This window comes from Paramormyrops kingsleyae, chromosome 7 (genome assembly GCF_048594095.1).
Source record: "Paramormyrops kingsleyae isolate MSU_618 chromosome 7, PKINGS_0.4, whole genome shotgun sequence".
Classification (NCBI taxonomy): domain Eukaryota; kingdom Metazoa; phylum Chordata; class Actinopteri; order Osteoglossiformes; family Mormyridae; genus Paramormyrops; species Paramormyrops kingsleyae.
This window is the reverse complement of record NC_132803.1, coordinates 11,312,558-11,338,976: the sequence shown is the minus strand read 5'-3', so window position 1 is coordinate 11,338,976 and position 26,419 is coordinate 11,312,558. Positions and strand designations below refer to the sequence as shown.

Below are 26,419 nucleotides of genomic sequence, written 5' to 3'. Positions count from 1 at the left end.
GGTTGCCAATTAATTCCAGCCACAAAATCTGTCTTAAATACCAGTACATAAAATCTCCACTTAAGTATTCTGTGCATCACAAGTTTTTTAAGATTTACAGCAGAGTGACACCCTCTCCCAAGTCCCAGTTAGTAATCACAGTTAACAGGTAGAAAAGGTGGGCTTTCATCTTGCTTTGTTATTGTACCTTTTTGTATCTGTTTACTAAGTCTGGAGACGTGTTTATGGATATCTGATTGCTATTATTACAGAAAAATAGGCATAGTTGTTGGAGCTATTTTACAGAACAATACACTGTTACATCTATATGTACTAGCATTACTAGAATTAAGAATAAAACACATATAATTGTTAATAAATTTCAGAACAGCAACATTCATCCAAAAATAAACTTTATTCTGAACTTGAATTATCAACAAACTGAATTTAAAATATGAACAAGGTATTTACAACTTAAATCAAAAGAAAATCAAAATTTATTAACATGCCAGACAGCAGTACTCTTTTGAAGTATCTGTTGTCCCAACACAGGTCAGGTGGTACCACCTTCCACATGCATCACACTGGATCTGTAAGCATAAAGCATGTATTGAGTAGGGTTTATTTCATTTCTTCATTATTTCATTTTTTCTGTACAAATAATTCCCACACATTATGTGTGCTCTTAATAAACAGATCATGCATTATTTAGCAAAACATATGTTGTCTTTATTTCAGAATACTTCTTAAGGTAAGTCTGTTTTGTTTTTCTTACCTAAAAAATCCTATGAAGATTGTGTCATTGATACTGCAAGATAGTAATATGTTCAGTCGTTGTAGTATTTTCTTTGGCATGCATTAATGTTTCATCTGTACTCATTGTTGTCATATACTTTGGTTTTTCAGGTTTGTTATATACATAATTGTTTTATATGAATGCTTTTCTGTGTTTTGTATATTCTTTACAATAAAAATGCACTCCATTCTCCCTCCTCCTTCCATCTTGTTAATTCTTGCAAAAAAGTTCTAAATAGGTGATGGCTTCTGAGGTTTCTTGGAAACACATTTCCCTTAGCAGAGGAATTAGGCATAACTTTGGTTTAATGTTGGTTTTAGGTAAACACATACCCAGTCTGTGTGTTTTTCATTTTGTGGATCGTCGGAGTCTACTTTTGAAATTTTTTCTCCACAATAGTGGCAAAGCTCACGAAGATCATCTGATCAGAATAAGATCATTATTAAGATCATAACTTATTTCAATTATAATAAATTCATGTTTTATAAGTTGAATCAAAGAATTCAATGATATGATAATAATGCTAAGTAAAAGTAAAAACTTACCTGTCTGCTTCAGCAGTTTGACAGCTACTTTCTTTCTATATTTGCAAACTGCTGATCTTGTGGTTGAGAAGATTAGAGGCTCCTCTGCCAGGATTTTCTCAGCATACTAGAATGCAACATAGTCACTAAGATAAATAAATGACATTTGTAATACATCAAATGAACTGCAAATATTTGGGTTTAGGAGACACAAAAAACAAAGGACACAATGAATTTGTAAAAGCAAGAAATGAAAAATAGATAAAAATCTCACTTTCAAAACAAATATGCCACATGAACTGCCATCGGGTTGTAATGAATGTGGCATTGTTTCTGCCTTCCATCGGGACACCTGACACCCATGCTTCCTCATAAATGCCCTCAAAAGTAGACAAAAGCAACATTAGTTAAGTTCCTTGCTGCTTTATAGAATACACTGGTCTTAGCAGCAGTCTTCAATGAAGTTGCAGTACCTTGTGGACTCCAAGCATGTTTTTAGTTTTGAGGATGCGTGTCCTAGAGAGTCCAGCACCAAGCTCTTCAACAGTTTGGGAAACATTGCCTATATGACAATAAAATTAATATGCAGCATACACTATAAACAATAAGAAGTGAGACTCCATACATAATAAAAAAAAGGTTGTTCTTACTGTCAGTATCCAGTGGCCAGGTTCATGTACTGCTCCCAGTATTACGTTAAAGTTCCCTGGGTTGCACTAAAAGGTAATTTCAAATAAAGGATTAGAAGGTAACACCACACCTCAGAGCATACCACTATGAGAAAAAAATCACTATCATAAGACCAGTTTTTGTCTGGGTTCATTTCTCTTGTAATACAACTTGTGCTCTAGAAATTATTCAAAATCAAAGGGACAAATGAATGTTTTGTGTTAGAGCAGTGCCACCACAATGACAAATAAAAAAAAACATGTAACAAACAAAAACACTTGCCTTGGCGCAAAAGAAAAAAAGCAGCCAGAGAAAAAATGACTCAGTTCAACCAAAATTACATACACACTAAACTCAGTTAATGTTGCAAAATCACCACTTCCAAATTGTTGTTAAACAGACAGACTAATCATAATTATTACAAAATAAATCATTATTTTTTTTATTAAAAATATGTATACATACGCATACCATACCAAGAATGCCTCGATCTTTCATTTTGCACCACTATACCAGATATCTATAGCTATGACTGTGATGGTTGTTTTGTAGTTTTATCGTTTGTAGTTTTGTTATACAATGTATGCACTTTGGAGTTGCAACTCTTCCAATATATGTAGGCAATATAGTTGTAGTTCTTATGTTCCCTTCACACTTCTATCTATGCTCGAAGTCGCTTTGGATAATACTGTCAGTCAAATGAATAAATGTAATGTAAATATAATACCTAGACGAGGACTAGTACCAGCACCATACCCTCTTCTTATGATAAAATTAATAACATTTAGAAAGTAGGAACAAAATAGGACATTCATATACCAAGTCAGTCACCGTATGTGGCTTCACACTGGTGGTGATGGTACACTGTCACAGCATCACTTTTCATTACCTTTAACCTTGACGTCTTCTTCTGCCAAATGCTAGTCATTTCATAGGAATCAATGAAAAGGGCCTGGTTGTCTTCATTTCTCTGATTGTGATGCTGCACCAAACGCAGCAGGTAGGCATTTATCACCTGAGAACCAAAATATTAATTTTCATACATCTGCCAGTATATATAGAATATACATACACACACATATAAAGTGCTATAGAAAAAAAAACATATCCCAACACACCTCACTCTCAAGTTCCTGATCAGGAGCTGTTCTTGTGATGTCCCAGTAAAAAATTTTGTAAGGCCCAATTCTTGAAAGCAGTACATGGACATTTTTCCCTTCCCAGGCCTCGTTCACACCTGTAAAACAAAACAAAATTAGAAATCTAACTAAAAATCTTCTCTTAGTGTAGTTTCTAACAATATACATTCTACAGCACATTCAACACTGCCCCACCCTCTCCATCTGACTGTTATCCAATCTGTAGCACAAAGGCACAGAGCACTTTGTATTTTTATTTATTATTGTTTAACTGTTTTTAACCTTAATTATTTATGTAATCTTATTGCTATTATTGTCATTGTAATGCTACTGTTATTGTTGTGTAAAGGTAGATTGGCAAAGAATTTCATTGCATGGTTGTGAACCATTTTCTTTTTTACTGTGCATATGACAAACTACTTGAATATTGAATCTTTATAATGATTTGAGTGATATTTTTAATATAAATGGCATTCTGCAGAATATAAAAGTAGTTCACATTTGTATATGAATATTATGACTGAGTACATACAAGACAGCAGTGAGACGGCTGGTGGAGAGGTAGATACAGTGGCTGATGCCAGCAGAGGAGTGGTGGACACAGCTGTTGGTAGAGATGAGGATGGATATGCAGAGGTAGTTGGAGTAGGTGGAGAAGACGATTCTGCTGCAGAAGAGGTAGCTGGAGTAGGAGGAGAAGCTGGTTTTGCTGCAGGAGAGGTAGCTGGAGTAGGAGGAGAAGCTGGTTTTGCTGCAGAAGAGGTAGCTGGAGTAGGAGGAGAAGCTGGTTTTGCTGCAGGAGAGTTAGTTGGAGTAGGGGGTGAAGGTGGTTTTGCTGCAGGAGAGGTAGTTGGAGTAGGTGGTGAAGGTGGTTCTGCTGCAGGGGAGGTAGTTTGAGTAGGGGGTGAAGGTGGTTTTGCTGAAGGGGAGGTGGGCACTCTGGCTTTAGCCTTCTCTTTTAATTTGCTGGGAATTCTAGGGACCTCTTCAGTGTGCAGCTTTAAGTGGTCAATGTTAACCCTTAAGGTGGCTTTCCCAAAACCATCTACAAGGTCAACACTTTTCCCCTCTATTCTTGTCACTGTGAAAGGCCCCAAGAACTCGGGCTCCAATTTTCCTCCCTTCCGTTGCTGACTGCGAACATTCTTCCTCCACACCATGTCACCAACCTGAAGCCTTTGGCCAAATGTCTTTGATCGCAGGTGCCTTCTGGTCTTCTCCTGCACCCTTTCAACATTGTCCTGTACTATTTTGAGGAGTTTTTCCTGCCTCTCAATGTCAAAGGTGACCTCCTCTTCTAAATATTTGTCCTCAATGGAGTGATCAATCTGTAGAAAATTAAATAACGTTTTTAAGATATTATTTAACTTGTCTTCAGTAGTCAAAGAATATATGCATTAACATTTATATTAAAAACCTGTCTAACCTGATACTGTTCAGGCACTTCAAATGGGTAGCGTGCTTCTCTACCAAACATCAGGAAATATGGTGAGAAGCGTGTTGTCAGTTGCTTTTTGGTGCGAAGACCAAACATCACTGCATCTAGATATCTGTCCCAGGTGTTGGGCTTATCGTCCACCAGCTTGGCAAGAGCCCTACAAATGAAATAGATACATCCATAACTTTTTGGTTTGAATTCCATATTCTCCATAGGATTGTAACAGTTACATTGTTTTTGCAGTCACCCTTATACAGTGATCTGAATAAAACTTTAATAAACAAAGAAATCAATGGGGGAGCTTCCCAAACACAAACAAGAATATAATGTTAGATATGAAGGCTCAGTGAATACATGGAAGGTACAATGAGTGAGTAAGCTGGTTTGGCTTATGTAGTGGTGTGTGAAGACTGGAAACAGGGGACTGGAATCAGGCCAACAATCAAAAGCCCAGTGAAACAAGTGTAAGTGTAAGACTAGAAAAGTAATGGTGAAAAGATGTAATCATATTTTACCTCTGTATGGTACCATTACACCTCTCAACCAGCCCATTTGTTTGGGGGTGGTATGGGGCACAAAGGCTCCTCTTGATTCCCAAGGCTTGGCATACCTCTGTGTTTATCTACAGGGAATGTAAGAAAACCTCTTTCTCATTTGTGCCTGAATTGACGCTGTATAAACATATATAAGTTCATACCACTGCTGAATGTTCATACCTCTGCTGAATAGCAAATACATAGCCTGACAATGCTTACAGTACATATTCGGCAACATTTGTAAAATACAATAACATTTCAAAATGTATTGTATTAAAAAAAAAAAAACTTACAGTGTTGACAAACTCTTTGCCCTGGTCTGTGAGGATGCGTTTGGGCACTTCAAATTGGTAAACAAATTTTAGTATGCACTCTGTCACTTCCTTTGCGGTCTTTGACTTTAAGGCATAAGCTTGTGTCCATCTTGTGCAATAATCAATCATCACACATGTATACTGATTCTTTTCTTCTGTCATGACCAGCTTCCCAATTAGGTCCATGCCAACAAGTTCAAATGGAACCTTTGTCTGTTAAAGTAAAATCAAAGTTAATTAGAAATTAAGCTAAATTGGAAACTATAAATGCTTTCATAAATTAAAGTCAGTAGTACATATGACAGACACAACACAATCTAGAAAATCTAAATTCACACCACATCAAGAACAAATGTACTTGTATATTTCTTTTTTAAATTCCACCTATATCTCTCTTTTTCATTCCTCTTTCCATCAAATTTTTCACAGTCTTTTATGGGGAAATTTTCCAAACTGCTCCTATCCATTCAATCTATCTATTGTTAGAATGATAGGCCAGCTTTTTCATCCATGCAAGCTAAATATCTAAGTAGGCCTAATAATAAAATCTTTGTCTTCTATGCAACCTGTGGTTTTTTTTTAGGTGGCATCTTTCTTGAAACAGTGGAGTGAACATGGAGCCACACTTGACTTTGACCAGCCTAACAATACATTGAAGACCTCCGTTGCCCCAAATGTATGAGGCTATTATTCTAATTATAATGAAATGAAAATTAATAACAATTATATGTATTTCGTTGTTTTATTATTCTGCAAGTTTTGCAGAATAATGGTATGAGAAATGGTATGACAATAACGGTATGAGAAATTTCTACTGTTTGTTATTATTTTTATAAATTTATGTCTGCTAATAAGGGTATTACTTGCATTCCATGATAATGAGCATTCAAAGGGCATTATTTTTAAAACTCTACAGTAAAATGTCATCAAACTCTGTATATAATAAGTATGATAATTACTCTATCTGATGGCGTTAAGGTTTATGACAGATCACACATTGATTTCCAATGGGTCTTAATGGGAAACAATGCATATTTCACAGGGCATTATTTATAAAACTCTACAGTAAAATACCTTTAAACGCATGATATAGTACGTGTAATAATTGCTCTTTTAGGTGGTGTTAGTGTTTTGAACGGACGTTTTGATGTTTACCAGGTAAATTGCTGTGAATATGGCAGATCACACATAATGCCTATTTAAGGTGGAACGGATTTTGCAAATAAGGAACTGCTATTGCGAATAAGGAGCCAACTTCTTCCTCGTAATAATCGGCATACCTAACAACTGTCGCCTTAAACCTTTGTGAAATATTTCGCGAACATCTCGACTAATTTGTGTAACAGTCTTTATAATTGTACAGATGAATTCTGGGTAGATCTGGGCAAGCATCAGGCTCGTGGAAAGAGCGGTATCGGAGCGAAACTGGAGCGAGACAGAGCGACCGCTCCAGCCATGATAAAAAAAACCACTCCGCGCTCTGACCGAATTCCGCCCGCTCCGCCCCTCGCTCACGCTCCGCTCACATGCTCTGCTCTAAATTAATGCATAGGATTTTAAGCTGTACTATATAAATGCAATGTGAGGACAGACATATGAAAGACATATGAAAGTGATCAGTTGTCAATTGTTGACACACGTCTGCATATAGTGCAAAACAATATTATAAACATTATAAACAGTCATATATATAGGTCCAAAACTTACCTTGATTGGTGTGTATTGCGTTTCAGTTTTTAGTGTGCCTTTGTTTTTCTGGCAAACTGTACACTGTGACACCTGTGACAACATACAGAATTTTTTTCAATGTGGAAACACGTCTTTACGAACTTCAAATAGCTGTATAAGAAAAACATAAATAATAACATACCCATCGTTCAATGTCTCTGGACATTCCAGGCCAGTAAAAACGCTGGGATATGGCATCCCTAGTTTTTAATTGCCCACAGTGTGCTCCAATGCCACTGCTGTGGAACTGTATGAAAAGTTCATCAGCCTCTTCTGCGCCACGAACAACTTTGGCCCTGACTTCTTCGTCAGAGCCCTTGTTTCTGGTGTAGTACAAGTCTCCATCTAAAATACATTCGGAATTATACGTATATTAATAAACATATGAAGACTGCTGTATTTACTGTTGTACTATTTACATTTACTTCACATGTATTAAGGCCACTTAAAATTAATAAATTGTTTTACATGGCCGAACGCCTCAATTTTTTTGGTGACGGCTCGATTTTTTTAATATTTTATATTTTTCAAAAAATCGGTTTTTTTTACCTCAAAAACTGTGGGTGAAAAATCTTTTATGTCAGCCTCGGATTTTTCAATTTGACGCTTCTCGGACAATGGTTTTTATCGTTTGTCAGATTGTGTGTGGGCCCACGGTATTAAAAAGAACTTTTCTAGTTTTAGTATATCTCTGTTGCCGTTCGTCTTTTCGCTAAAAATATAAAATAGAAAATAGAAAATCCCCTACTCACCAATATTTTAGAAGTTTGAGTCATGTAAAACAATTTATTAATTTTAAGTGGCCTAATGTCTGGAAGTCATGTTTATTAGATGTTTCTTGCAAAAAATAACTTACCGATTATGGAGAAATTAGAAGATCTTCTTCGTAAGCTGTATCTCTGATGCTTGCTGAAATTTTTCGGATATTCTCCTTTAATTAATAAGTCAAATATTTCTTTGACTAATTGGGGATCCATGATTTCGAAACAGCGATAGGCCTACGGTATTACGTCATACGTCGTCATACGTCATTCGCGTTACGTCGAACTCGACTTTTTTTGCAAAAAATACAGAAAAATACAAATCGTCTTCTTTCGGTTTCAACCTTACGTCAGCCAGGGAATGCTAAAATATGTAAACTAATATATTTTAATGTTTGCAATCAAATAAAAGCTTATAAATGTAAAAGTATTGTCTTTTTTTAATTGGTGTTTCGAGCCAATAGGGGTTTTTCGTATCAAGTCGTTTGTCGAAGTTGTGCCTTCTGGAACCAATTACTGACGTAGGGTGAGGTATAACTGTATTTCACCTTGACGTGATTAGCATACAACTGTCGCGTAAACAGTAAAATTGACCCTGTTATTTTACCTGACTCTAACTCTGATTGTGACATCTAGGTAAAGCAACGCAGAACCTGGAGCTGGAGTCTAAATACAACCAGGATTCAGATCCAGACAGTGCTCGTTGCGTAGACTTCTTTTCATTCACAAGGTCTTATTGATTCAGTGTATTTGTCTCCTGGTTTTGGATTTTTTCTTCTGGTTTTAATTTCTGGCAAATTCGTTGGATTGTGCTGTGGATTATATATATATATATATATATATATATAAAATAAATCATGCAAAAACATATTGGATCAAGCAAATCTTTTTCAGGTGACGACTTTGAGCATGAACATTTCATAATCTGAATAATTTTTAAGGTTGAAATCAGCAGGCAGTCCCTGGCATACGGGTCACCATTTGTGATGGCTGCTATCATATTATGTGACCCTGGCATAAATCATGCAAAAACATATTGGATCAAGCAAATCTTTTTCAGGTGACGACTTTGAGCATGAACATTTCATAATCTGAAGAATTTTTAAGGTTCTAATCAGCAGGCAGTCCCTGGCATACGGGTCACCATTTGTGATGGCTGCTATCATATTATGTGACCCTAGCCTAACTCTGGGTTCACCATTTCTGTAATAGAGCATGTATTTATATTATGAATATTATAAATGTATAATATACATTTTTTTTTTAAATAAATATATGTACACACGCACATCTTTGCTAGTTGACATTTTAGTGGTAATACTCAACGTACGACCTATATGTGTCCCATTGTTGAAACTCTCGCTTTATTTTAATTAGCCACTGTATTGGCGTGTAAAATCAGATTACCGTCGTAAAAATTAGATTTAGAATGCACACCGACTACGCAATTTAACTTTACTCTATTCATGGATTATACGCATTATCCATGAGACTTTAAACATTATAAGGCATGTTCATAAACTATGCTGTACAATGTATCCGTCATGAAAGTTAAAACTCTGGTGGGTTCGTCTGCATAAAAACGAGTCGCGTCCAGCGACAGCGCTTTTCAACCGCAGACTTAGGTAACTTGCGTACCAAGCGCGTGCACGCGGGAGTTTGCGCCTCCTATGGTCACAATATATGATGGTCACAGAATATGGTGTAACACCTGTTCCGTTTTCGAATCACTAGATTCGCGTAGCAGTCACACTCACTATGCACCTCTGCGCCAGCTTTGCAGCATATTTGTCCGCAAGCTCTGACTGACAGTCCGTCAGAAAGGTCCGTATCTGATCCGGAGCAGCAGCGCAGACCGGACCCGCGCTTTTTTAAATCTCGCAGATGCGCGTGTACGTGCCTCAGTAAGAGGTAACTGAAGAGTCACACAACAACCAGTGAAGACCTGCTTGTGGTTCTTGGTAAGTGCATTATAAAACTATATTAAGATTGACATATAGGTGATAGTTCCATCCATGCGATTAAAAAACATAACTAATGCGAAAGTAGGCTTAAAGTAAGAATTGGCGATTGTGGTGAAAGCCTGTTCTCAAAATTGGTGAATATCTCCGTTCGAGTGGATGTTATGTGCAATGAGATGCGGGCAATATTTTTGTACGTCTGCGTAAAATTCTAATTTTGGGTTCAGTGTCACCAACTTGGCAGTAAATATTATCTAAGCTCATTTCCAGCCTGTTTGTGTCTTCCAGTTCATTTATCTGGTTAGCATGCAAACGTTACTTAAAGTTGCTCAAACTTAGTAGGCCCAGTTGATGGGACCCTGTTTACACGGTTTTTGGATAAATCAGCAAACTTCGTTTAGTTAAATGTTTGCATAACGTTTATTGCTAGTGTTAGCATAAAATCTTTTTCAGATTTAATTTTGATAGTGTTTGAACAAATATGTTTATTTAGATTTGAATTGTATTTTATCTATTAGGTGAAACATTAAGTGTATTTTTCCCCCTTTTTTCAGTTTCTTACTTGTTCATTTCAAATTCAGATTCTCATTTTTGCAGCAGTGTTAGAGTTTTTTTTGAGTAGCTAAATATCTCCTATTTCTTTGAACTGTGCTCCATATGTTTTGTTCCATTCCATCTGCTGATGCTAGTCAAGTTGAGGTCAAGCTGCCCATCATCTCTTGCAGGTAACCAGCTATATCACATACATACAGTCACATTTTGAGACACATAATGCACCTGTACCTTGATTTTGAAATTTGTTGCTTGATCTTTATTTCCACCTTTATTTCCACCCAGGTCCCTCAGATCTGTCGATAAAGGTTTCCTTCATGTTGCTTGGTCCCGCCACAAAAACAAAGGGGACCGTGCTTTTGCCGTGGCAGCTCCACGTCTTTGGAATGGTTTGCCTCCAGATATTAGATCTGCACCCACGATCACAATTTTTAAATCCAGACTAAAGACTTATTTGTACTCTTTTGGCCTTTGCTTCTTAGTTTTTTTTATTTTTATTTTTCATCTTGCTTTTGCTTTTTATGTATGTAATTTTTTTTTTTTTTTTTTTATTGTGTCATGCTATCATGTTGCACTGTGTCCACGTCTTTCTATGCAGGTAGTTCTCGTTTGTGTTTACTGTAATGCTTTTAGCATTTTATGCTTGCTGTCTTTATTTAAATTTAGTTGTAGTTTTAGTTTGACATTGTACAGCACTTTGGTCAGTTTTCACTGTTTAAATGTGCTATATAAATTAAACTTACTTACTTACCTGATGCCCTGTCGAATAACACATTAAGATTTAGAAATGACACTCTATAGCAGGGGTCTCCAACTCCAGTCCTGGAGAGCTACTATCCAGTAGGTTTTCTGTCCCACTTGGCTTCTGATGAGCCACACCTGGCCCTGTTATTACCCGAGAACAGGTGTGGCTCATCAGAAGCCGGGTAGGATAGAAAACCTACTGGATAGTAGCTCTCCAGGACCGGAGTTGGAGACCCCTGCTCTATAGGCACCACCAATATCATCCAGCACAAATGTTGAATTCCTTTCCTCCTGAATAAAGTCTGAAAACTGTATTCCCAGTTTACTTTCAGACGTGCTACTTCCTACTCTTCAGTGACAGACCAAGTAAGATACCACCACACACAAACAAACAGAGATCAAAGTATATTCAGAGATTAGTAAAATAAATGTACTTTTTTTATGTTCAGACCTGTACCCGGTTCCACTGGCTCCAACTTTTGCTGATCACCTGTTTTCCTTTAACCATCCAAACTATCATGTAAGTTGACTGTTATTTTCAATGTCTTGCTTTTTGACACTTGGTCTCCGCACACACGTAAATTCGTTTTTTTTTTTTTTATTATTATTGCATGATGCATTATTTTTTTTATAAATACAATTGATATTGAATTGAACAATTTATTCCACGCAAGCTTGTCACAATGTTTTTGAATATATTTTTTACATTTTTCATTTGACTGGAGTTTTTGTAATGACAAAAAATGTTATGTGTTCTCTGGATGAGATTGAGATTCAGAAATGTAAAATAAATAAAAATAAACTGTTTTGAAGATGAGAAATGTGTGGGGATTTATTTGGGCCATGTCTGGCCCAGGTGTAGCTGAAAAAATTAATCACCAATCACAGACCAGGGCCAAATGAGCCCCAGATGTAAAGTTTGAGTCACGGATCTGAGCCAGATCCACACCAAATATCATAGCATTAATAACTGTATCGGGCCAGTACTGGCCATGGTCTGTTCCTGATCCCCAATCCAAATCCGTGCCGGTATTGGGCCGTTGGAAAGAAAGACCCCGGCGCAAACCCGTTTTGCGGATCTGCACCAAATTCTATCCAATGTCTGGCCCCAGATCTGCCACAGTTACCCTTTGCTGTCTGGGAAGGCTCTGCTGCCGGAGCGGGTGGGGAGACTGAATAGCCAAGGCGGACATATCCGGAGCCGCGAACACTGAATCAATAAAACTCTCATTCTCCTGAATGTCCCGTAATGTCCGGATACGTCCCTCTAAAACTACAATTTTCTCCGTCAGCCTAGCGACTAACTGACGTTAGGCTGTTAGTAATACCTCCCATGGTTAATGACAGGATTAGGGAAATAAACTCGAACGCGGACTGAAATACACAGGATTAATTGGAAATAACAGGAAACAGCTGGTAACATCGGGATTTCACACGAGGTTAACGAGGGGGGCGTGGCACACGGGGGGATCGAACGAGCAGGGCGTGACACTGGGAGCAGAATTTGCACATAATTACACAACAGTCATATTTTTATAAATCATAATTTGATTAGGAAATAGAATGTACATATTATTCCAAAGATAAAACTAAATGAAAACCGAAGAACCAGTGTTCAGTATTTCATTGTAAATCTTGACACGTTTTTCCTAATCGTCTGAGAAACGATCCTGACACTCGGACAGCAGTGTGCACACTGGAAAAACAGAAGAACGACTTCCCGTTATCCACAGAACCATAAACCAAATCCGCTGCTCTCCGCCCTCTCACTTCCTCTGCCATCTTCCTCCGATCTTCTCTCATGCTTAGGCCACTTAAAATTAATAAATTGTTTTACATGACTCAAACTTCTAAAATATTGGTGAGTAGGGGATTTTATATTTTATATTTTTTAGCGAAAAGACGAACGGCAACAGAGATATATTAAAACTAGAAAATTAAACTTTAATTTGTCAGTATCTCAACATTTTAAACTCTCAACAGTTCAATCAATTACAAGAAAAGAGAAACCTTCAAAACAAATGCCTAGTCTAAGTGTTTAATGGTCTTGCCACAGAAGGGCCCAATAAAAGCGTCCTCCTGACAATAGCAAAACAACAGCACTTCCATTGTTTCAAACAATAGAAGTGCTGTTGTTTGACCTCAATGAGGGTCACTATTATTGGACCACCCTACAAGAGACTACTTGCTCACAGTGCACAGGATATCAGGATTTGGCACATTGACGATCTCTGACAGTTTTTGAGGTGAAAAAAACGGATTTTTTGAAAAATATAAAATATTAAAAAAATCGAGGCGGCACCAAAAAATTGAGGCGGGCGGCCATGTAAAACAATTTATTAATTTTAAGTGGCCTTATATGGGAAGACAACCTCTCTGAGTTGTAGGATCACCTTCTCCGAACTGCACCTCTGCTGCGTTCTGTGTTCTGAGTAGGGAGCATGGCTCAGTCGTGCTGGGCGGCGCTCTTAATCTTCCCGCTGTTGGTTCAAGCCCAGAGTGGCAGCGCCTATGAAGGTAAGACTATCTCCATAGAGATGGCAATTTCGAATCATGAAAACAATTTCGAAACATTCGAAACAAACAATGTTCCGAAACGGATCGAAAAGTTTCGAAATACTAGTTCTGCACAGCCTGCTGACAAATACCGGAACTGCAGCTATATGAAATAGGGCAGAATAAAAACCTATTGCTGCAAGTTTCGAATGTAACGAAGCTCGAACTTTCAAAAATATTGTATAATACAATACAATTTCTTTTTGATGACTTTTATATTCTGTCTTAGGGATCCTATATTTGCAATTAGCGTGTGATAACTTTTTTCCAACCGTAATTCAACTAGTATGAATAATAAAAACTTTACATTGTTAATGTCTCTGGTGGTTGCGAAACCTCTCTTACGCGGAGAAGAGGGTGTTACCAATATTACGAACAAGCAGGGCCTGGGCCCTCCGCCCAGCCATAAGAAGTCCCTCCCACACTAAATACAGACAAAGTTATAGTGTTATAATTTCTCCCAAGTTCTTGACAGCTAGAATACATTATTTGCAGATTAACTGTGACTTGTGATCTTATATATGTCATTTTTGGTATACATTCTTATTATGGTGGGTGTATGGAAAATCCCTACAACAAACTTAGAATATAATACATAGTAATGTTTTGAAGTCAAGCTAAGCTGTTCCTTTTGTATTTAAAGGTTTTCCGTTTGAGGAATTTGCAAAAAAAACTGCAGTGCATGATGGGCACGTCCTCATCCGTCTGAGGACATACATCTATAGCCAGCTCAACTAGGTGCCGGGGTTCTGTCGATATATGCTGCCTTGTCGAAAAGTGCTACCGTAGTACTAATCGATAGCCCTACCCTAACTCTTACCCTACCCCTAACCCCCAAAAACCCCTAAAACCCTTACCTTAACCCTAACCCTAACCCCTAAAACCTAACCCTAATCCCAAGACGGTGGAACTGCACATGCGCAGAAAGGCTCGATAGCACGTCTCGATAGGTAGTATTTTATGACAGAACACCCGTCCCAAGCCCGGATTAATGGGCAGGGTTGACGTCTTCACTGTATCACTAATGTCAAAATGTGGGAAATATGTGGTTGTATAAATAAATGCGTTAAAGTAGGTTAATGATTCTCTGCTGTTTAAATTGTATAAAAAGTTAGGCTACATGACATTTGAATGGGCTATACCCGGAGGCATGGACGCATTATGAGAATGAGAAAGACGGTGTGTGCACACTAATTAACCTATACCCTATTCACTTGGACAATACACTGTAATTCTTGCAACAGAAATGGATGAGATGGGCAGGCAGCTGGAGGTGGAATTTTTGTCCTTGGTAAAACTCTGACGGTCTCCACACTGATGACAACGTTGTTTTCTAGACATAGCCAAACAAATCTCCTCCTGTCTGAAAAGGCGCAGAAAACGCAATTTAGCCACTAAAACTTTACAGTTTTTGTGAGGGACAGTTGAATTCTCTCATTAAGCTTTTTTGTCTTCTTGTACCCATACTGTAAAACTCGTGTCAGCGCCACGATATACACTCACCTAAAGGATTATTAGGAACACCTGTTCAATTTCTCATTAATGCAATTATCTAATCAACCAACCACATGGCAGTTGCTTCAATGCATTTAGGGGTGTGGTCCTGGTCAAGACAATCTCCTGAACTCCAAACTGAATGTCAGAATGGGAAAGAAAGGTGATTTAAGCAATTTTGAGCGTGGCATGGTTGTTGGTGCCAGACAGGCCGGTCTGAGAAGAGCAACTTTGACTGAAATAACCACTCGTTACAACCGAGGTATGCAGCAAAGCATTTGTGAAGCCACAACATGCACAACCTTGAGGTGGATGGGCTACAACAGCAGAAGACCTCACTGGGTACCACTCATCTCCACTACAAATAGGAAAAAGAGGCTACAATTTGCACGAGCTCACCAAAATTGGACAGTTGAAGACTGGAAAAATGTTGCCTGGTCTGATGAGTCTCGATTTCTGTTGAGACATTCAAATGGTAGAGTCAGAATTTGGCATAAACAGAATGAGAACATGGATCCATCATGCCTTGTTACCACTGTGCAGGCTGGTGGTGGTGGTGTAATGGTGTGGGGGATGTTTTCTGGGCACACTTTAGGCCCCTTAGTGCCAATTGGGCATCGTTTAAATGCCACGGCCTACCTGAGCATTGTTTCTGACCATGTCCATCCCTTTATGACCACAATGTACCCATCCTCTGATGGCTACTTCCAGCAGGATAATGCACCATGTCACAAAGCTCGAATCATTTCAAATTGGTTTCTTGAACATGACAATGAGTTCACTGTACTAAAATGGCCCCCACAGTCACCAGATCTCAACCCAATAGAGCATCTTTGGGATGTGGTGGAACGGGAGCTTCGTGCCCTGGATGTGCATCCCACAAATCTCCATCAACTGCAAGATGCTATCCTATCAATATGGGCCAACATTTCTAAAGAATGCTTTCAGCACCTTGTTGAATCAATGCCACGTAGAATTAAGGCAGTTCTGAAGGCGAAAGGGGGTCAAACACCGTATTAGTATGGTGTTCCTAATAATCCTTTAGGTGAGTGTGCGTGCATGTGTGTGTGTGCGTGCGCAGGGGGGCCCGATCTGTGTTTTGCCCCGGGACCTTGTGTGCAGTTGTTCCGCCATTGTGAACAAGTCTGGTCGTCCACTTCAGTGGCCTCTATAATGGAGCATATTTAGCCACCGGCTCATTCCATGATGCTGTGCTAAAAATGCTACCGGGGATTATCGCTGCCCGAAGCCGTCAGACAACTGGTGACCGACACCAAACCTTCTCCAGACGTGTACTTTTTAAATCTGCTGCAGTATGTTTCTTTGCTCGCACCATGTGTACAGTCTTTGTACCTTGTCTGTTTGGCATTATCTGCATTATTTGCATGTTTGTATGAACCAGAATTTCCCCCAGTCAATACAGTCAATCAAAACCTAAATTGGGTCTTATATCATTTATAGAGAGTATTTGTTCCCATGGTTGTGTATTGTTAAAATTTCTGTATTTACATACCATCTGAGTATTGAGTGCGCATGGTAATTAATTAGCTAGTCAGGTTACAATACTCATCCTATCTAGGTTTGTGTATGTTGAGCTGGTTATATAGGAATGGTTTAGTTTTAATTAATTTGTACAGAAAGGAACAGTGCAAAAACGCAGTTTCAGACAACAGTCTGAAATATATGTATATGTAATCTATGTCTATGCTTTTGATTTGTTTCCAAACAAGCAAAACCTTGATATTACACCTACTATAACTATATGTCCTTCACTATACTTATGCCTAAATCACATTAACTGCTAAGCTGTTTCACTAATACAATTGGACAGGGGCGTCGTAGTGGGGGGGGGGAATAGGGGACTGAGTTACCAGGGCCCCATGTGGGGGGAGGGCCCCTAAGGAATCTGGGAATTTTATTTTCCTTTAAATATATTAATATTATTCAAAGATCACAATAAATGTTGCTAAGTAATGTAAATGTAATTTTTGTGGGAAAATCGGTTGACGGATTGAATTGTGTCCTAGCTTACTGTGCCTGAGGACAAGCACCCTCACCCCTTGCAATGGTTTAGTCTTTACCGGGCTTTTTAACTAGGCGCATTTTAATTTAGCGGTCATTCTGCTGAAACAGCTAAATCCGTGCTGGAAGATGATGCCAAACAAAGCTAAATCCGGTTTTCAAAAAAGAAAAGAGAGGCAGGAAAGAAACAAAATTAAAAAATGAGGGAAAGCAACTGCTTACAAACTTTTTTTCCCAAGAAAGGTGAGCCCAAATGTGAAAGCAAATAACCTACATTAAATGAACTGTGATTATTAAACACTTCAATACCATCGCGAAATTACACATAGCTTAATATGATGTAGTCTAGATCAGTCTAGATATACAGGTACATCTCAAAAAATTAGAATATCGTGAAAAAGTTCAATATTTCTTGACATTCCTTTCAGAAGGTGAAATTCATATATTATATAGATTCATTACACATAGAGTGAAATATGTCAAGCCTTTATTTCTTGGAATTTCAAAGATTATGGCTTACAGATAATAAAACCCAAAATTCATTGTCTCAGAAAATTAGAATATTGTGAAAAAGTTCAATATTGGAAAGTCATGGTGTCACACCCTAATCAGCTAATCACCTGCAAAGGTTTCCTGAGCCCTTAAATGGTCTCAGTCTGGGTCAGGAGGCTACACAATCATGGGGAAGACTGCTGACTTGACAGATGCCCAGAGGACAGTCATTGACACCCTCCACAAGGAGGGTAAGCCACAAAAGGTCATTGCCAAAGAAGCTGGTTGTTCACAGAGTGCTGTATCCAAGCATATTCATAGAGAGTTGAGTGAAAGGAAAAAGTGTGGTAGGAAAAGGTGCCCCAGCAACAGGTACAACTGCAGCCTTGAGAAGGATTGTCAAGCAAAATCCATTCAAGAATTCTAAGACACGGGTTACAAATGTCGCATTCCTCGTGTCAAGCCATTCCTGAACCAGGGAGAACGTCAGAAGCGTCTTACCTGGGCTAAGGAGAAAACTTGCTGGAGTGTTGCTCAGTGGTCCAAAGTCCTCTTTTCAGATGAAAGTAAAATTTGCAAATCATTTGGAAATCAAGGTCCCAGAGTCTGGAGGAAGAGTGGAGAGACACAGAATCCACGTTGCTTGAAGTCCAGTGTGAAGCTTCCACAGTCAGTGATGATTTGGGGTGCCATGTCATCTGCTGGTGTCCACAGTATTCATTCTGAAGTCCACAGTAAACGCAGCCATCTACCAGGAAATCTTGGAGCACTTCATGCTTCCTTCTACTGACAAGCTTTATGGAGATGCTGATTTCATTTTCCAGCAGGGCTTGGCACCTGCCCACATTACCAAAGGTACCAAAAGTTGGTTCAACGACCATGGTGTTACTGTGCTTGATTGGCCAGCAAACTCGCCTGACCTGAACCCCATAGAGAATATATAGGGTATTTTCAAGAGGAAGATGAGACACCAGACCCAACAATGCAGATGACCTGAAGGCTGCTATCAAAGCAACCTGGGCTTCCATTACACCCCAGCAGTGCCACAGGCTGATCGCCTCCATGCCAGGCTGCATTGATGCTGTAATTCATGCAAAAGGAGGCCCAACCAAGTATTGAGTGCATAGGAATGAACATACTTTTCAGAAGCCTGCCATTTCTGTTTAAAATATCCTTTTTTTTAATTGATCTTATGTGATATTCTAATTTTCTGAGACAGTGAATTTTGGGTTTTATTATGTATAAGCCATAATCATCGAAATTCCAATAAATAAAGGCTTGACATATTTCACTCCATGTGTAATGAATCTATATAGTATATGAATTTCACTTTCTGAAAGGGTTGTCAAGAAATATTGAACTTTTTCATGATATTCTAATTTTTTGAGATGTACCTGTATATATTTTTTTTCTTGCCTAACCCCCTGGGTTCCACGGCATCGTCGGCGATGCCGCGTATCTTTCTCGTCTATTTCAGTTTATATCTCGCTGAAATGTTCGTGTAGAATCATGGAAAAAACGCTGGCTAAATCTGTAATCTGTCTTCTTTCCAAAACGTCCATTGTCGAAGGTATTTAAAGTTGTTAAAATTCGGTTAAATCGAATGTAAACTATGTCACTTTTCTTTGTTTTACTTGCATGGGGGCGTGTAGTACCGCTTTCGCGTGAAGATCGCTATTCACATTCTAAACAGCCGCGTATTGAAATCGCATTCGCATGGTAATTTGATGAACAACGCAGCGGTGAAACCGTTTCACCGTTTCAAAAGTGTTCAATTTCCAAATTCCAGTGAAGTCTTGTGTGATTAGGCTGTTTTTTTCCTTTTTTGGGGGGGGGGACATGGGCACGGCTTGTGCATAGGGCCCAGAATGTGATGATGTTTTATAGATTCTTTCTCTCGAAGTGAACAATAACACGGCGGTCCCGTGACTGATGTTTCGAAATATTTCGTACACTCCGTATCGAAACCATAAGTTTCGGCCGTCTTCGGAACGGATCGATCCTGGGTGCCGAAATTGCCATCTCTACATCTCCATGGTTCATCACTGCATTTCGCTCCTGCTCCGCTCTCACCTCCAGCCACCGCTCCCCCTTCTTGTTAAAGGGTTACATGCTGCTGCCTGATTTGCCGTCTCTTCGCTCAAATGAGTGATTCAAAGCGAAAGCTGCTTCAAGTCTATAATATGCTCATATGATTCACACCTCATTAGGCACAATTTCTGCTCCTATCTTAATGTTAGTGCTTCACCCCAGTAACACTGACATACTATTCATTACTGCGTTCATATACCCTGAAAAACAACAGATCAATACATTGAGAAATGTACCTGAACCATATTCTTTTGGACAGTGTTTACCAACCTGGTCTTCATGGTCCCCCGGACAATCCATGTTTTGCTCCTTCCCAGCTCCCTACCAGGGGCAAAAATATGGACTGTCTGTGGATTCCTGAGGACTGGGTTAGGAAACACTCTCCAAAAGAATACGGTTCAGGTAATTTCTCAATTATTGTGATTATTGTGGTATAACGTTTCCTGGAATGGAGGCATCATTCTGCCCAGGGTAGGTTTGTGTAGCTATATTCTGGGTGTGTTCTGGTGTCTCACATGTGTTGCGGTGCTTTCAGTCACCCTGTTAACCCCAGATCAAGGTTCAAGGTTGCTTTATTTGTCACATGCACAGATGTACAGGTACAACATGCAGTGAAATGAAATTTGTCCCGATCTACCCGACCATACACATACAAACATTACAGGGGTTAGACAGGTCAGGTAGACGGGGGATATAGAAAAACAGAGAAACAGAATTACATTAGGAAACGCGAGGCGAATAAAAAAAAAAACAGCCCCCCTACTGTACTTCAATAGGGAGTATAATGTAGGAACAGAAAAAAACACCTCAGCAACATAAGCACATGGTCACCACACCTAAGAACAGACTCGTGACTTGCAACAGGGGTGGGGAATGGGGAGTTGGAGGTAGTCCAGCATAGACAACAGCCATCCTGACCGGCGCCAGTCAACGAAGTCAGCGCCAGTCAACAGACCCGCCTGTCCACTCTGGGGGTATGAAGCGGCGAAGGCGTTGGATTGGGGGAGGGTGTCCTTTGTGGTTTGGGTAAAGGAATGCAAGAGAGTCTCACCGCCTTGGTCTTCTGGGGGAGTTGTTGAATACAGCAGCGGCCTTGGCCAAGGCCCTTGCTGATTAGGGGGGAGCCAGAAGAAGATAGAATAGGGTTGTTTGGGTTTTTGTGCGAGAAGCTGTAATTTCGCAGCTCCTCTAATGTCCACAACACCACCCTGAGGGAAGGCGCGCTGGATGTGTACATACATCAGGGAAATGACGCCTTTGTTTCACCCTGGGGTATTTACGCACCCCACAGCACCACCCTCCTGAAATAAAGTCACACTTACCCCTAACCCAACGCGTGACACTGAATAATGCGGGAGCAGAAATCAGACTCTCAGGGCTGCCTTCACAAAGCTGGAAGAGCAGAGCACCAGCAGTTACAAGCTTTCCAGTTTCCCCGTGCTTTGTACGTTACAGCTGTAGAACAATTTTTTTTTAATTCCCTGTCCATTACACCACCCCATCTCAACGTTAAATACTTAATGTCAATACTACTTAATGAATAATCCAAAATCTAAAATGCAGAATTTCACATTAATCAAGGGGCCTGTTCAAAACCATGTTGGTGACTTGTATTTCTGACCCCATCACTGAAGTAGGACTGGTCTGTTGTACATCCACAGAACCATATGTTCAATGCTGGTCTAGTGTGACTGTGGAGAACACTCTGTTATTTTGCCAAGTGGATGAAGACCTGCTTACAGAGCTGAAAAATGCAACTCTGTGGTAAGTAGAAATGCCAAAAAAACTGTTAAGCACTGGATTTGTGGCATACGAATCCAAGGAAAAGGGAATTACATGCTGCTGTGCTATATTCAGTAAAATATACAGATAACAGCAAGTGCCACGCTGTAAAAGCAACGGATAAGTATTATTCTGGTTCAAAATGACAAAGCAATGGAGCACAAGGATTTACTGCTGAAGTGTAGAGGGTGAAAATTAAAATGTTAAGTAATAAACGAGTTAAAATGTATTTCTCTCTGTAGCACTGAGTCCCCAAGGGAACCAGTCATGATCCAGGACTGTAAAACAATTATGACAAGAGATGACAACATTACATTCCCTAATCTCTCCCCGCTCTCCAAATACCGTCTCAAAATTCTGTTCCAGACAAGGGAACCATTCAGTAAAACATATGAACTGAAGAAAATAAGTAAGTAAATCTTTTTAACATGCTTTTTAACTATACAAGAAACTACATACATCTTAAACATGTAATTACAAATTCGGCTTCTTGCAGTAAAACCAAATGCACCAATGGTCAGTACAACCTTTGTGGCCAAGGAATGGAAAGCAGTAGTATCCATCGAAACAGGTTATAAGGGTGATATCCTCGAGACTGTTCTAATGCGGGAAGTCAAGATCAAAGGCCACAACAGGGTGAGATGCTAAAGGTGCTTTTTGTGGGTAATTGGGAGACTGTGCTTTTTAAATATCTAAAGGCCTGTTTGATTGAAATCTTTTTTTTGCGCTAGACTTATGTTGTAGAGCAAGATGAGTTACACATTGAGTCCAGAGATGTCCTCAGAGAGAATACACAGTACTGTGTGAAGGTCAGATGCAAACCAAACGGCCATTATTTTGATGGCTACTGGAGTGATTGGAGCCACTGGAGCAAGTTCCAGACCCCAAAGGGTAAGCAGAAATAACCAATGATGGACATTAATGAACTAACCCATTGATTTACTCATCCCAGTGACTCCAAACCCTTTTTTCCCCACTTTGTGTAGAACATCAGGCAGATCAGCTGCATACAATCTACATAGTCATAGGTGCACTGCTCCTCTTGCTAATGATTGCTGCAGTAATGGTTTGGTGTTGGTACAAGGCGTAAGTGTGACAGAAAAATGAACAGCTTTTAGATAAACTGCTTTTGGAACTTTTTTTTTTATACATTATTGCAAGAATGCCTGGGTGACAGACAGCTGACAGTCACGCTTAAACCTCAATACTTTTTTAGCCTAAGTGTTGCACTCATGTTTTGGAGCATAGTACTTGTTAGAATTGACAAGAAATGCAGACTGGGGGACAAAGGCTGAGCATCGAGCGCATGCAGCAGACATGGCAGGAACACCACAAAGACAGAGGCCATGCAGAAGCATAGACGCCCCCTCACGTGCCCCAGGCCTGCAGCATGCTGATCACGTGAAGTATACATGTTTGAAAGGTGCAATCTGCATAAGGCATATGTGTGTTACAAAGTGCACCCCCTGCCCTAATCTGTTTGATCTGGTTCAGAGGAGGGGCCGCGAACTGTGAATGTACCCCTATAAAGGTTATGTTGACCAGAAAATCTTTGGAACATTACTACGAGGGTGGCAGCTGGATGGTTGTTCCCCGAGCTCATTAATACAGCAAAGTCACATACAAAGGCATCAGTCTGTATTGTCATAAATTCTTATGAAAAGTGCTTCCTCTTAGGCATCCTGCCCATGACTCCTTCCCTTAGTCGGCAAGGTTGTCTGATCAGGGGGGGACAGTGTTGTCCGAACACCTGATTATATAGAAACATGATAACACATATGACTCGTGCTGCGTGTAAATCAGCCCTTGTGTTAAAGAGACACGATTAAATCTACAGATGAGATAGTCAAAGAAGGAAGGCTCATACACTGTTTATTGTTTTTGTCAATTTGGGGTAATGTTATGCAATGTCCTGACAGGAAGATAAGAAATTTAAGATATTGGAACTCATCCTGTTTCTGTCTAAAAAGCATATGTGCTCTGTTTCTTTATTTAGAGTATAAAAATTAATCATTTGGCCGATTATTCCAAACCCCAAACACACTTTGGTTCAAGGCTACAAGCCTAACAAGGTAACAACCACGATCAAATCTTGATACTTTTTCCCAGACGTTTTTTCCTAATAGTTTTATACTTTGCATTTGAAGAAGCAATGCTGGTGTTTTCACACAATCCATCCCTCAACAAGTTAGCATCTGCCGTAATACTCAATGACAAGGAGAATTAATTCACAGACCCTCAAGTTATCCTGAAGAGAACCTTCAGCTGCAAGTGCTAGTATTGCTTATCTCCTCGTGCTCTGGTCACAGGGTCCACCTGTTAGCTTCCACTAACAAGCCAATAACAAGCAGTGCTTCTGGACTCCAATCAGCTGATTGGGTGGTCATCCCAAAAATCCACACCCACTCCGGCTCTCCATGGATCAGGTTCTCTTCCCCGGTTCTATGGCAATAACGAAAAGGTTAATCTACCTCCCTCACATGGCATCAACATGTACGAACTGCTCTGACTGGGACTTGCACAGCCCAGAACTACTTCCCCCACTAATCCTAAAACTGGTCCTTCATTTTTTGTGATCAAATTTCTCACACTGCTTTTCAGTGTTGTGCCAGTTCACACTGAAAAAGAACTAGTTCAAAGTTCAGTTCATTCAAATAAAAATGAACTAGTTCATGTTCGTTCGTTTTTTTTTTATTAATATTTTCAATACAACGTCTTTCTATCTGAACCTTCTTAGATTTTCTCCTATCTGTCATTTACCACTGAACAATCAGACATGAGTTTCATTAAAAAGATTGTTACATTAAAAACCAATTCTGAGGTTGAGAATCGATCTTACCGCTAATCGTGTCATGTTATGCTAACAGTGAACTTTGTGGTTATTTTTTCATAGTCATACTTTGTTAATGATTTTTTTGTGCTCATCATTAAGATGAAGGTATTCCCTAAAACTGCTTTGATACTTTAACTCGATGTGTCGTTTCAAATTCGATGCAGATGTGACTGACTTGTTTTTTCAAACCAGGTGGGCATAATTTGCATAAAACGTGTGGTTTTTTCCATCTAAATCTACACTGATTTCTTCAAAAAACAAAAAAAACAAACCATATTGCTTTGCCGATTGTAATATTTGCATCTGTGTGCGCGTTGCTTTTAGTGCCTGACAGTAATCTTACTTAAGGTTTTTCCCAATGGTATTGCTGAATATATGCCTTTTCTTTAGAAAATATAATAAAATTGGTGTGTATATCAATCGTGTGTACCCATATTGCTTATCAAGGGGCTTTGATATATGTACAGCATTTTCTAAAAAAAAAAATCACACAAAAATAATAGTTAAGAACTTTTATTTGCACAACATAAACAATGTTCATGTTGTGCGGTTTGGCCCAAGATAAAACAATCGGTCGTCTGTCAGAAACAAATATAATTTGCTTCATTTAACACCACAAGACACAGCTGCCTTAACTGACACGAGTGTGTGGTAATTACACTGATACAATTAAGAAAAGAAATGACTAAGGAGAAAAAAGCAGGCTTAATTTAAGTAACTTCACAGCACATCGAACTGGGAGTAGTACATAATGGTAACATTAAATTAATGTCACCTTTGACTAAAATTGATGGCCATACCCTGTATTTTACGTCGCTCCTTCTGAAGCACATTGGGCATTAAAGGCCTATGCGAAATAAAATCTTTTAAAGTCGAAGGACTCCATCATTATCCGGTTAAATCTTCTCTTTCCTCTCGCTGTCGACATTCTCATCAAAAAACAACAGACGATGAAATCGTAAAAAATTATGCCGTAAAAATAGCACGCCTCCTTCCAGAAGTCGCAAGCGTGCGCATGCGTAGTAGCGGAAGTTACATTTTCGGTAGGTGTAACATTTTCGGTAGTGACAACATGGTCATGCCGGGAAGAAGCGTCGAAGGTCCCCTTACAGGGATGAGCTCTCAGCAGAACTCCATCGTCTTCCTTAAGGAGAAATGCACGTGCAACTAAACCTGTTTGAGCCAGTCTTGAAAATTCATAAATGCAATTTAACCTTCCTTGTACGTTACTCTTTACCCGTATACTACAAAATGTGTCAAGTGCATATATGAAATATTATTTAGTACTTCATAACGCATAGAGAATGTAATCATTAGGACTCTATAAGAAGCTGATGTAAACCGTGTAGAGAGTGACTTTGTAACCTTTAGAGAATGCAGACCAATTATTGCTGTGCACAATGTGACAAAAAACAAGTATGAATGAGCACCTTGTGTTGGCTTAGAAGTTTCCGTATCTGTTAGCCATTTTGTTAGCCTTTAGTGTATGAATATGTAATTTATTAGTGCTGCAGCTTATCACTATGTAGAAGGACAAATATCTTATTAACCACCTAGCCAGACAAGCTGCAACAAGCAGAAGCTGCCAAGGTTTGCTAATGAAGGAAGGGATTCGCCTAAGTTCACCAAAAGTTCACACCTGGGTATTTAAAAAAACTGAATGGAGATGGTCACGCCACCGTTATGTTCAGCCGAGGCAGCAAACAGTAAAAGAGATGATTGACAAACATCATATTGGCAGGGGGCTCCACAATCTTTGTGGGGGCCCACCTGGTCTTACCCCCTTCCCTGCAGCTGCCACTACAGACCCCTGCATCGACACATGTGTCGAATGGGTTTCTTGCACAGTCTAAGACACACAGTTGTGATAACTGGTGTCTGTAAACTCCCCTGAGTGCATGTATGTGTGTGTCCTGTGATGGGCCAGCATCCCATTCAAGTGGTCCATGCTGTCAGGGGTAGATTCCAGGCCCTCATAATATCCCTGACCACAACTTAAGCATTTAAA

General features: G+C 39.4%; 2 protein-coding genes across 5 annotated transcripts; one reads left to right on the top strand and one right to left on the bottom strand.

The window, feature by feature from the left end:
* Positions 1-375: 375 nt before the first annotated feature.
* LOC140592085 (uncharacterized) lies at positions 376-8,586 on the bottom strand. Of its 4 annotated transcripts, none has more exons than XM_072714271.1 (16): positions 7,980-8,586; positions 7,266-7,468; positions 7,103-7,174; positions 5,375-5,608; positions 5,061-5,167; positions 4,534-4,702; positions 3,640-4,435; positions 3,087-3,205; positions 2,858-2,983; positions 1,950-2,015; positions 1,773-1,861; positions 1,574-1,679; positions 1,321-1,426; positions 1,108-1,196; positions 755-787; positions 376-569 (listed from the first exon to the last, which is right to left on the bottom strand). In XM_072714271.1, the coding sequence occupies exons 1-15, from the start codon at positions 8,098-8,100 to the stop codon at positions 779-781; spliced, it is 2,412 nt and encodes an 803-aa protein (XP_072570372.1). In that variant the 5' UTR covers positions 8,101-8,586; the 3' UTR covers positions 376-569; positions 755-778. The 4 variants fall into 4 exon arrangements, 3 of the variants coding, with proteins under 3 accessions (XP_072570372.1, XP_072570371.1, XP_072570370.1); XM_072714270.1 differs by lacking the exon at positions 755-787 and having other exon boundaries at positions 7,980-8,054; positions 8,492-8,566; XR_011992348.1 differs by having other exon boundaries at positions 755-1,196.
* Positions 8,587-13,213: 4,627 nt separating this feature from the next.
* On the top strand, positions 13,214-24,831 carry LOC111842188 (uncharacterized). Its single transcript, XM_072714268.1, has 6 exons — positions 13,214-13,658; positions 21,458-21,560; positions 21,821-21,987; positions 22,075-22,214; positions 22,310-22,469; positions 22,565-24,831. Exons 1-6 carry the CDS (start codon positions 13,583-13,585, stop codon positions 22,666-22,668), a joined length of 750 nt encoding a protein of 249 aa, XP_072570369.1. The 5' UTR covers positions 13,214-13,582; the 3' UTR covers positions 22,669-24,831.
* Positions 24,832-26,419: the final 1,588 nt, after the last annotated feature.

Coding starts and splice junctions, on each gene's coding strand:
- LOC140592085 (XM_072714269.1), bottom strand. CDS start 8,100: ATGGATCCCCAATTAGTCAAAGAAATATTTGACTTATTAATTAAAGGA. Junction 7,175..7,265: donor CCAGAGACATTGAACGATGG/GTATGTTATTAT, acceptor ATGTTGTCACAG/GTGTCACAGTGTACAGTTTG. Junction 1,427..1,573: donor GTGGCATATTTGTTTTGAAA/GTGAGATTTTTA, acceptor GTTGCATTCTAG/TATGCTGAGAAAATCCTGGC.
- LOC111842188 (XM_072714268.1), top strand. CDS start 13,583: ATGGCTCAGTCGTGCTGGGCGGCGCTCTTAATCTTCCCGCTGTTGGTT. Junction 21,988..22,074: donor ATATGAACTGAAGAAAATAA/GTAAGTAAATCT, acceptor GGCTTCTTGCAG/TAAAACCAAATGCACCAATG. Junction 22,215..22,309: donor AGATCAAAGGCCACAACAGG/GTGAGATGCTAA, acceptor TTTTTGCGCTAG/ACTTATGTTGTAGAGCAAGA.